The sequence below is a fragment of the Rosa chinensis genome, chromosome 2, assembly GCF_002994745.2.
Source record: "Rosa chinensis cultivar Old Blush chromosome 2, RchiOBHm-V2, whole genome shotgun sequence".
Taxonomy (NCBI): Eukaryota; Viridiplantae; Streptophyta; class Magnoliopsida; order Rosales; family Rosaceae; genus Rosa; species Rosa chinensis.
The window spans coordinates 43,189,222-43,201,639 of record NC_037089.1 but is presented as its reverse complement, the minus strand read 5'-3'; the positions used below and the strand labels follow the sequence as shown (position 1 = coordinate 43,201,639).

The 12,418-nt window shown below is 38.9% G+C and overlaps 2 protein-coding genes across 2 annotated transcripts; both read right to left on the bottom strand.

The window, feature by feature from the left end:
- Positions 1 to 9,109: 9,109 nt before the first annotated feature.
- LOC112189142 (coniferyl alcohol acyltransferase) lies at positions 9,110 to 11,009 on the bottom strand. The gene is made up of 3 exons (XM_040513413.1): positions 10,995 to 11,009; positions 10,773 to 10,916; positions 9,110 to 10,201 (listed from the first exon to the last, which is right to left on the bottom strand). Exons 1-3 carry the CDS (start codon positions 11,007 to 11,009, stop codon positions 9,221 to 9,223), a joined length of 1,140 nt encoding a protein of 379 aa, XP_040369347.1. The 3' UTR covers positions 9,110 to 9,220.
- On the bottom strand, positions 10,239 to 11,405 carry LOC121051669 (coniferyl alcohol acyltransferase-like). Its single transcript, XM_040514551.1, has one exon. It carries the CDS (start codon positions 11,391 to 11,393, stop codon positions 11,010 to 11,012), a length of 384 nt encoding a protein of 127 aa, XP_040370485.1. The 5' UTR covers positions 11,394 to 11,405; the 3' UTR covers positions 10,239 to 11,009.
- Between the last annotated feature and the right edge of the window lie 1,013 nt (positions 11,406 to 12,418).

The following is a 12,418-nucleotide window of genomic DNA, read 5'->3' as shown; positions in this document are numbered from 1 at the left end:
CTAATACCCTTACTAGGCGATCTCTTTACTACATATCTTGCTGATTTTCACTTTACTGAGACAGTCTTCTCATCAATTGGGGGGACATAAGAACACGATTTTTCAATAGGAACGACAGAAATTATCATGGTCTATCCCCACTATGTCTCACCTCGATCTTAGCTAAAGTGAAGAGATCACACATACTTGTTGCAAACATGCAAGGATGGATGTCCCTACGAGACAACGTAGCGTTACCCTACATGGAGGTAGGCATGACACCAATGCCATAGAGAGTGGCACTCTGGATGGCCCTAGCTATGCGTGGGAGGCTCGTGGGTTCAAATGATACTTTGGCACAATTCAAGCCTTTAATGATTGACACTTAAAATTAGTCTCATGAGAATGTTCCAAATTATGGTTAACATTAGGGGACGCCTCATCGTCAGGAGCTATTCTTGAGAATATAAAGATCTTTGAAAATTACATTAGTGTACATGAGACATGGGATAGAAACTCCATCTTGATTGATGATGTATTTGCGCATGAGTTTGTTGAGTCTGATGATAAACGAACCACTCTCCGTTGATGAATGAATGCCAACGTAGAGAAAATTTGCCTAAATGAAAATATGCGATCCAGGCTGAGTGGGTTTCTCTAATGAAGAGGAAGATTTTTTGAGTCAGTGATGTCAACACCTTCTAACATAAAACTCATTGACCAATGGGTATTCATTAGAAAAGAGTGATGAGAAATAGATATGGTAATCTCGCCTTATGGTGCAAGGCTTCTCACTAACGCCCTGGAATCAACTATGAGGAGACATATTCTCCCGTAATGGATGTCATTACACTCTATTACCTTATTAGTTTGGTAGTTTCTGAATAATTAAACATGCAACTTATGAATGTGGTCACACTGCGTATCTTTATGGAGATCGGGATACAGAATATGCATGAAGGTTCCTGGTGGACTTAATTTACCCAAGTTAAGTGGCTCTAGACCACGGAGAGCGTTTTCCATGAGGTTGAAATGCTTACTAAAGTGACTACTTGATTGGGAAGGGATATGCCTGTGCGTTTCTATGAAAAGTTTCGGATCCTATCGTGGTTCATGTTGGTGACATGATCTTCCAATGAAGATCTTAAGGAGTTAAGGAAAACCACTGAACACTTGAAATCTGAGTTTGAGATAAAGGATCTTGGGAGAACACAGGCGTATTGACAATGTCAAGCCTTCGAGGATGCCCATGATCATCTGTAGTCTTGATCCTAAAAGGATCCTCTTCGTCTAAAGGATGATGACAAAGATGTGCTAGAGGTAGAAGTGTCCTACTTAAGTACAATAGGTGTATTATTATACTTATCTCAATGCACAAGACCAAACATCTCATTTGCAGTGAACTTGTTAGCTAGATATAGCTCTATGCCAACGTGATGCCATTGGACTGGTGATATGGGCTTTGTTCTATTCCTACAAAGAGATGATGGATTTGAACCCATCACACACTAGAAACGCCGCCTACACTAGCCTGCGTCACCTATCCTAATCCCAAAATGACATTAGTATTTTAGAATGTTTTGCTAATTATAGGTATCTCTCTGACACACACAAAAGTTATTCCTAAACTGGTTATGTGTTCACCATGGGTAAGACTGCGATATCTTGGAGGTCTACAGAACATACCCTAGTTGCTATATCTTCGAACCATGTAGCAATTATTGCTTTTCACGAAGCTGTTAGTGAATGTACATGGATTAGATCCATAATTACGCATGTTAGAAGCAATTGTGATTTGAAGTCCACCACATATGAGCCTAAAGGCATTTATGAGGATAATATTGCTTGGTTTGAACAAATAAAGCAAGGCTGCACCAAAGGTGACAACACCAAGCATAATTAGCAACAACAGACTGTCCTCAAGATCAAAGTGAACTAGGTTCGATCTGAGAACAATATGGCAGACTTGTTCACTAAGTCATTGCCTAATGCCACTTTCGAGAAACATGTTGGTAGCATCGTTTACAGAAGTTATCAGAACTCCTATGATCGTAGTGATTAGGGGGAGATGCAGACATGTATGGTCTTGAAACATGAAGGGTGCGTTGTACTCTTTTTTTTCCTTCGACCGAGATTATTTTTGTCCCACTGGGTTTTTATTACTCGGCAAGGTTTTTGACAAGGCAATGAGATGAGCACTACGTTTGGGCGACACAAAGGAGAGGTTTAAGGACACATCTAATTTATGTGTGTGGCCCAAACTCTAGTGACTTGTCCAAGTTGTAATAAAGTTAGTCTTACAGATATTCTCGGAGATATCTTATTCATTGTATGAATCAGTTTATGTGTAAGACCTCTCTGGTTGTAATTCTGTATATAAAAAGGCCTTTATTATCAATGAAATCACAATACATTCTCTCCCAATTTCTGATTTCCTAAAACAATATATGTTTATTAATAAAGACTAATCTCCCAATAATACAACTATAGAATGAAGGAAAAAATGATACTAAATCTTCATTTTTATGAATAAAGATTAATCTCACAATAATATACTAAAAAATAATTTATTTGAGTTATTTTTCTCTTTCTTCCTTCTAGTGGAATATAAAAAATGATTAGCAATTTCTAATCTTAAAAAGCTAAGATTAAGAAAAATGTTGTAGAACTTTATTTATTTTAATTTTCTAAGTAGTTAGATAAAATTAATTTTTATTTACTCAAATTAAAATTTTAAAATCATGCTTTATAATGGGTAGAGCACGGCCCGACATGATATGCGCTAGGGCCATGGGCTGAACTGGGCTTAATGTTTAAGTAAATGGGCCAGCATAAGCCCGACAGGATAACAAATAGGCCGGCATAAGCACGGCACGAAGCACGACTAGGCCAGCTTAAAATGGGTCAGGCTAGGCCGAACCGGCCCATTTGCCACCTCTAGCTAACACACTAATAAAAGGGTTGGTGGTTAAATCTCTTGCGAAATCTATCCTCCTCTTCATTAATTGATAAGCCCTAACTAATTAATTTTGCACACCTCGCCTCTCATATATGTTTCCACTACGTATGAAACATGTTAATCCAGATCCTATGTTACTCATGAGATATATCTGATCGAGAGAAAATTCAATCAAGAACTAAAAGAGAAAAATATGACTAATAGCGGTATAACTGTATTAATTAACTAACTTAACTATTTCTTCATTCACTCTTGTTGATTAGGTCTTCAGCTGGCTGCAGCCTCAAAATATATGGCTCTTGTATTTCTTTCGATAACAGCTCAATCAGTTGTATAGACCACTGGACGTTCTGCTGGCTAATGAATATCTAAATATTTAATAGTTGATTTGGCGAAATGTGATCTAAAGTAGGTCCCCACACCTGTTGATTAGAAAGTCATCAACTAGTCTTTATTTTAATGGTCCTCATTAGTAAAGAGAAAAGAGACGTTGAGATTTCCAGATAGTATATTGATGGAATTGTGATGATCGTACAATAATTGCTAGCTATACATAAATCAGTATAGATCATTCTAGACCTAGAATCAAAGGCAGTATATCATCTAAGATGCTTCTGTAAGCTTGTCTTGAATTGCTGCTAGGTGTGTAGTTAAGACTTCATCATCGTGCACTACTACAAAAAGTTAATCAGACAACGGTGGATTTCTGTTGTCTGATGACCAAGTTCACCGTGGTCTAAGTGAGTGTTGTGTGATTAAAAGATCACACAACGGGTGATTCCACCGTTGTCTGACAATAGTTGGCTCAACAGAATATCTATTTCCGTTGTGTGAATTTTGTGTAGGCATGTGCCTGACATGGCATGCACGGGGATGTCTCGGCCATTCAAACAACAGAAGATAATTTATGCTGTTATCTGAGATTCATAACACACAACAGCTATGATTCATTCTTTGTTGTTTGAGATCAATAACACACAACAGCTATAATTCTCTCTTTGTTGTCTAAGATAAGTAACAGACAACCAAAGTAAAATTATCTCCCTTGTCTGTTATTGCATTCAGACAACAGAGACAATTTTATTTCTGTTATGTTTTATCAATCTCACACAACAGAATTTTGTTTCTTTTGTTGTTAGTTGTTAGTTCACACAACAGCTACATTTGGTTAGCTGTGGTATGAATATTGTAATCAAATTGATGACTATTGTAAGAAAAGCCTTAATTTTAAACTCTTTTGCAGTCATACAACATTACAACACATTGTTTTGTATTATGTTGTATGACTGAATATTGGACAATAATTACCACACAAATAGTACTCTAATCCATATCATTCAATTACCATTTTTCAAACATCCATACATTCAAGTAACTACATAATGTACCGAACAAGAAAGCATTCCTAGCTAGCTATACATGAATCAAAAGCTAATATAATATCTTTTCGCTTCAGCAAAACCTTCCTGTGCCATTTTGTCAAGCATCGATCTTGTGCACTATATTCTTATTTGCATCACCTCCAAGCTTGTTGTGAAGCTTCACAAGTTAGCACATACTGCAGCAAAAGAGCATGATACAGTACCTAAATGGCTCAACTCTGCTTCATGCTTGCTGCTATGATTTCCACCTGACAAGTAAAAATATGTACACAATATGAGTATCATAAAAGTATGCTGATCAGTTCTCCTAGTTTAGCTATCACTAGGTACCAAGCCCCGCGCGATGCTGCAGGTATTTCTGAATTTGGTAAAACAAAAGGCAATTAAGCCAAGTTTGATGTTCAAAGTTATGAGACGATAAAATAAAAGGAAGAGAACACATTATCCTGGAATAAAAGAACATACAGAACCCATCATAACAATACCAGACAATGATAAGAAACCTGTGGCATAATTCCATCTACTTTTGGGCTTTTGGGCTTTTGGCCCTTCTTCCATAACAGACCAATCTTCTTGAACATGTCTTTGGCGAGTCATCGTCCAAGTCTTCTGAATAAGGTGAACTCAAGGGATTGTAGTGGCTGTCAAGAGAAGTTGTTCTGTCCACAAACTTCCAGTTGTTTCTTCTTTCTAGCAGCAACTACCTCAGCAGTCTTCCTCCACTTAGCTGACTGCACCTTTAATCTCCTTAACTTGGTCTCCAATTTGAAAAACATTGGCTAGTTAAGGAATGTACTCCAAAGTCCAAACATGTCTTCCCCTTTGTGATCTTATCTATTGAACATGGAATTGAATTTTCATTCCTTTTGTCACACCTGAAACGAATTGCAGAAACCATTATATTTTCTCCCAGAGAGATCATGTATGGCAAAGCAATATGTGAACAAATATACATTATTTCAATGATTAATTACATGTTAGATTCACTTCACATATACTATACTACTTTAATACGATAGCATTAAGAGATTTACTTCAAAGGTTAATACGATAGCATTAAGAGATTTACTTCAAAGGTTGGTAGTCCTAATATTTCCTGGTGTTTTTTCTTTTCTAAATCATGACATTATTGATCACCCCTTAACCTCTTCATTTTCTCAAGTTGATAAGACATCTAATGAATTATACCATATATATGCCATTCCATCAGTTAATCATAACATATGAAATCCACTTTTAGCGATCCACTAACTTAAAGGCACAAATGCATCTGCAATAAAACCTTGCACACACAAACATAGGGAAGAACATCTATGAGAAGCACATCCTAGTAAACTCCTTAATTAAACCTAGACCATAATGAAACATTCCATGTCCAAGTTGCAGCTTAATGCTAAGAAACCAAAACATTTAATAAGGGCAGCAGGTCATAGATATATTCTATTAGCTCATCCGAGATAAAGTCCTCAACATTCACATTGACCTTGAAGATCAAGTTGAAAAAACTTTGACTCGAGATCTGGAAGCTGAGTTCCCCGTTCATATTGAGGCAGATGCCGGAACAATTCAACTCTGTTTTTAGCTTCTGTTTGATTGACCATAGCACGCCTTTTTGCCTTTTCCACTCGGCTCTTATCATCAAACTGCATACGTGGAGGACAAACATCTTTCCTCCTATCTGTTGGTCGATCACCACCCTTCTTGTCAGAAGCAACCACTGAAGATGCAATAGCAGGAGTATCTTTCTTTTGCATCTCTTTCTTTTGGGAAGACTGCTTTACAGGTTTACTCGTAGCTCCTCCTCCAGATACAGCGGTAGGTTTTCTTCCCTTGGCTATAATTTTGCAATGGGTAAAAAAAAAAAAGTGGTTTACATCTGTGACTAGGAGAAATTCCGCATACACTAGAAATCAAAGGTGAAGAAGATCAAGAAAACACAAATACTTCAAAAGCGTTTTGAATTCAGCTTCCAAGGTAATGTTTCCACAAATCACCGCAACTAATTCAACAGTTACATTCGGAAGTTGCAATTGAACTTGCGTACTCACTTACACACTGATTTGAAGAACCAAAATACATCTAGCTCCACATTCAGTGTGCTAAAAACATGTCCAACGAAAATACCATTAAGATTGTTTAGAAACTGTTCAGCGACCATAGGCTTTTATTTCCTCATAGACTACATCAGACATTAATTAGCTAATGGCAGCTAGACTTCCAAACTATATAAAAAGAAAAGCAGAGATCATGTCCAAACCTTTAGCGGCGACTTTCGCAGCACGGCCTTAGTCGGCTTAGCTTTCGACTGTTCTAAGCTTGTAGGAACTTCATTATGCACTTTCGGAAGCACCTCTGCACTTTTTTCTACAGAACAAAATCAGCACAACAACTCACTCAGCTAATTGATACACACTTCTATCAAGCTCAATTTGAATCGTATTCCCAATCAATCAAACTAAACCAACAACTTTGAATTCAATTTCTGCAATTCAATCAAGCACTCAGCATACCTGGAACTTCAAGAGGCGTTCTCAAAGCGGCGGATTCAAATCCTCCGCCGGGCAAACTCGAGGCCATCTTGCCGGAGCCGCTTCGCCGGTACCACTGGACCGAGGAGTTCTCGAGAGAACTCCAGAGTCCCATCCTTGACCCTGCTCGATGGCGACGAGGCCACCGGAGAGGACCCTAACAACGACTCCGACGGGTTGTAACTCCCCAACGGCACTTGCTCTCCGGAATCAATCAACCGCATCGCCGATTTTGGAACCGGCACGGCGGCAGTGCGGATCGCGACGGTGTCGAAAAGGTGACGCAAGGGGGGATCATGACGGGAGAGAGTGAGTTGCCGGCCGGAGATTCGGAGAGAGGAACAGAGGAGGTTGGGACTGCAGGTCCGGATTGGGTCCGAACCGATAAGCGCTCGGCGGGGGTGGGAGTGAAGAAGCCGACCTGGCGGACCTTCGGGTTGATCATGGTTCGGGAAGCGCAACGCGCATCCATGGAGAGTGAGAGTCACAATCGTTAGGGTTTCCAGGAGAAGCTTAAAGGTGCATTAATGGCGAAGAGGAGGGTTGAGAGAGGTTTCACGAAACAGAGAGAGGGCTGAGAAAGGTTTCACGAAACATAGAGCTTTCGAGGAGGACTGAGAGATTCACAAGAGAGATCGAGGTTTCACGAGAGAGAGGCGTTTCGGGGAGGTTATTTGAGAGAGAGGGTCAAGAGGCTTTGTATGCTTGTTTTCCTTCTTTGTTTTTCTTTTGGACACAATGTGGCATGACAATTAAACCTAGTAGAAAATTCTCAAAGTTACTCACAACATAAACCTGACCGACTGTTGTGTGAGTGCACTAATTAAAATCAAAATGTGGAAACATGGAGGGAAACATGCTGCCTATGGTATTTTGGCTCAAAACGTTGCCGCCTATGTTCCTACCTCACACGATAGAACAGTATAACTTTTGTTGTCTAATTTCTACAGTTTGCACTAGATGTACCTAGTGGAAGACGTTCAAGCAAGCTTCCTCAAAATTTAGCATCCAATTTTCAATCACACAACGGAAATCTCAAGCACCGTTGTACCTAGTAGCCCAAATTTCGGATGTCAAGAGGCAATCAAGACTCGAGAGTTGAGGGAAATCTGTTACTATATTTTTTAAGACTCAGACAACAAACAATACTTAATTGTGTTATGCAATGTAGTTCTGAGAAAAAAGTTATCACTTTGTTGACATTCACATAACAGAACATCACTAATACCGTTGTAAAAGAGAGTTCACTTAAACACACAACAGACAATTTATGTTCTGTTGTGTGATTAGTGTTGTGTGATTAACTTTTTGTAGTAGTGGTGGCCTGTTGAAAGGTCATAGTTTGAATTATTGAAAGGCCGAATTCAGTAAATTTGTCTTATTGATCGTTAAAGAGAAAAGAGACGTTGAGATTTTAAGATAGTATATTGATTGAATTGTGATGATCGTACAATGAATAGTAAGCTAGCAATATATACATCAGTATAGATTATTCTAGACCTAGAATCAAAGGCAATATATTCTCTAAGATGCTTCTGTAAGCTTGTCTTGAACTGCTGCTAGGTGTGGTTTTGAGACTTCATCAACGTGGCCTCTTGAATGGCCATAGTTTGAATTGGGTGAATTTGTCTTATTGGTTGTTCCTATCTCTTGTGAAAAGTCATGTGTCTCATTAATTAGAGCCCCACTCTCAATTTGTCATCTTCATTGGAGATGCTTTCACTAGCTTCGGTCCATATAGCTTAAGTTAGGTCAGGTTGACAATAACATATGATATACTTCACAGCAGACTATTTCTGATCCGTTAATTTGGAGTCATTGCATGAAACCATGGCAGGCATATGTCACAGATGACTCGCACCACGTACATACCAATTCAGCTGTTCATATCGATCCATATCACTGAACTGTACATGATTGATAATAACTTTATATACTTGGGTTTCGCAGACTAAGAATGTGAGATATTTCAACTCTGAACAACCATACCTACATCATCCTCTGTATTTGGATCGATATTGACTCGCGGTAATAACGTACGATCGATGACACTCGACGTACAGAACTAAGGATTTGGACTAAAGTTTGATAACAGTGCTCACACGTGTACTTAAAGCTCTATAGAAACACACTGGATCGAGTCTATGATTGATTGTAAGTTAAAGAGCACGCAATGCATGTCCTTGGGATCAATATTTTTGGTTCTAAACACATTTGCGAAGAGAACTGACAATGCCATATGTAATAGCTAGATACATACATTGATACATACATACGTACACGATCTATACTGGTAACTATAGTGTGCGTGTAGATTATTGATCAATAATGGCATATATAGCTAGGTACGAAGATGTTATTAACCTAGCGAGTTAATACATAACAGTAACAAAATTTAACTGAATAAGATAGCCAAAAGTCAAGGGCTTGAACACATGACTAGCCTCTTTCTCTATCACTTCCAACTGCCCTGTCAACATGTGCATGTACACAACCCAGTCCCCATTCCCGGCCGGACTCGGCATCGGCATCACATACCCTGAACTGCCTCCCCATGGAAAATGGTACGACCCAAAAACTGGTGCTCCCCAACCGAAATCCACCTTAGAAACTGGAAACCTTTGCCCGGAGGACACAACAAAAGTGGCCCCCTCTTCGCTCCCATTGCAGTACATCTTGGCCAAGCCTGGCACCGGGCGGTGAGCCTCCACCCAGTCTATCAGCCCCAAAAAATGTTCCTTCGTCAACACACATTCCAGAAACTCATGAACTTCATCAGCTACCCAATTCAATGATTTTTCATTGAGCTCTTGTATTTTTTTACCACCGAATGGAATAGACAACACATTGCCAAAGTAACTAGCCATTAAATCATTTTTATCGGCTAATCTAGACCGTCCGTCAACTACAATCCCCATTTTGCATAATTTTTTGACATCATTGCCGGTCTCGCTTCTGGCAACCATTTTCCACAAGAATGCACAGAAAGACTCCAGCTTGGACCTTTTGCAACCATTGGAGCTGGCAAGTGCTTGGAGTTTGATAAGTTGCTCGGCTGTGACGTAGTATATGCGACTGGCGAGGTGGTCCTCATGATCATTGATCTCCATTTTGGGAGGTCCTGGAGGCAGAGATGTGACAGGGATGTACATGTCATTTAGGGAAGGGTGGATCTGACTGGGACGGCGAGGGTTTAGCAAAGAACGATTGAAAGATGGGACTTCAGTGAGTGGCGATTTTGAATTGGCCATCTTGGCCCACGAAACGAGAAACATGTTGGCTGAGTAGGCATCTGCTATGCGATGGTCGAATGTGCATGCCACCACCATCCCTCCACACTTGAGCTCAGTTGCCTGCAAATTTGTACATTTCAACAAGAGAATTTTGATTAGGATATTCCTTCAATAGGAACTTGAGATGAATACAATATTATGAGTAACTTTTGAATGGCGATAGCGACACTTCAATTTTAGCATGCTTTTCATGGGTTGTTTGCGTTGATATTGTGTTATATATGTCCAAAATCAAGTTGGCTTTAGGTCCATTTAATTATTTTTCGAAAGCAAACTCCGAAGTATACCTTAAACCGGCCTGGAAATCTTTAATTTTGTATACCATAAAAGCTTCACTATAGTGCAGAAATTAGTCCCAGGCAAAAGACTATTACTGAGCACAGTATGAACACTATCATTAATTTTGTGGTATTGTAATTAATTAACACCCTCATATAATCTGGTCAGTTAGGCTTTTAGCGTTACTATACTCCTATAAAGATGCTTTCTCCTCCTCATTCTTTTTTCGCCTTTAGTTACTAGGCTGCTTTTGCTCAAGGAAATGGGTCAACTTTTGGTCAAGATTCTACACATTTCAAAAATAGAAAAAATTAGAAAGTTGAAATGAGAGATAACAGGAATCAGGATAAACCTGGATAACCAGAATTCCATGCTTCTTGTTGGGAACCAATTTGCCTTCAATGGATTCATCAGCAGGGACGGAGCTACTCAAGGGCCTGGAGGGGCCATGGCACCCCCCAACTTTTTGGCTGCATATATAAATGTTGTTTGTAATCTAGTTGACTTGAGTTTTTACACACACAATTACTAATGTTGGCACCCCCAGTCCCCCACGTGAGTTCATCCATCTTACATTGGCCCCCCTCATCTATAATCTCTGGCTCCGTCCCTGTTCATCAGGGTTATAAAGGTTGAGCTCCTTAAGCTCAAGGTCTGCAAAAGCTTCAATGAAATCAACCCCACGGTTGTTGCACAGAATCTCAGGCTCCCCAACAGAGTTGGCCACCACCTCACCCGAAAAGGCATGGTATGTCACCAGGGCTTGGGCCAGGGCCTTCTTCAAAATCCCGACTCTTGTCGCGGCTGCAGAGGGGCTGTTGTGGTTCTTGTAGCAGAAGAACACTCCCACATCGACCTTAGGCAGAAGCAAGTCGAGGTTGGAGAGTGGTAGCCTGTGCTCTTGCAATGGCAGTTCAGCGGCCACCACTTCTTGCTTCCTCATACTCACCTCGAATTCTCTGCCTCCAACCATGTTTCATTGTTATTTGCTACTTATGTTTGGTTTGTGAGGAGAACACTAGATGAGGCAGTCAATTTATGGGCAGCAGTACGCAATGGCGGAACATAGTTAAGACTAGAGTGGGCCATTGCATAATTGGCTAGTTTCTGTCCCCCCCCCCAAAAAAAAACAAATTACTCTCTCCTTCTATGGAAGGCTTGATAAACGTGCAAAAGAAAATACATTAATGAGGCAGTCAATTTATGGGCAACAGTACGCAGTGGCGGAACATAGTTGAGACCTGAGTGGGCCAAAAAAAAAAATTTATAAATGATGCCGACTTGGAATTGCATAATTGGCTTTTATTAGTAATTACATTGATTGATTATTCTATTTGTCAACTTAACATACGTATTTTATATGAGTTTTTTTTATTGGAACCTCTAAATTTGCTCACTTGACCTCTATGCTTTTCACACCTCCTATCAAATTTTCAAATACTAAATTTACTCATTAAACCTCACTAAAGTTCCTCAAATAACCTCACTCATATAATTAATTTACAAACAAACTAAGATCTTTATAATAAAAACTTAGTCATTTTAATGATTTAATTACTCTATAAATCTTAATTACATTTCCATTTCTTAATCAAACAACATAAATCTCTTATCCAATAAAAAAAAAATCAAACACAAGGTATTGAGTTTGTAAAATTAATAAAAATAAAATAACATGAACTATTATGTGATTTTTTTTATTTACTTTTTCTTTTTTGGCTATTAAAAAAATAAAGATTAATCATTTTTTCTTAATGTTTCTCTATTTTCTGTATCTCGTGATTAATTATTTAAATATTATTTATTTATTTTTATTTGCTAGCTCTTTTTTTTTATTCTTCTTTTTACAAATACTAGCATTTCTCCACACATGCTCTGCATTTGCAAGTTATTATTTTTTTTTTCAGAAAATAAAAAAGAAAACAGTTGGTTATTGCAGAGAAAAGAAAATGGGGAGAGAGAAAAGTGGGTTGTGGGTACTTTTTTTTAATTTTTTAA

Bases quoted from the DNA above. Each gene is read 5' to 3' on its own strand.
- LOC121051669 (XM_040514551.1), bottom strand. From the start codon at position 11,393: ATGGTTGGAGGCAGAGAATTCGAGGTGAGTATGAGGAAGCAAGAAGTG.
- LOC112189142 (XM_040513413.1), bottom strand. The intron at 10,202-10,772 runs GTTTATCCTGAT...ACAAATTTGCAG, and splicing joins ATGGAATTCTGGTTATCCAG to GCAACTGAGCTCAAGTGTGG.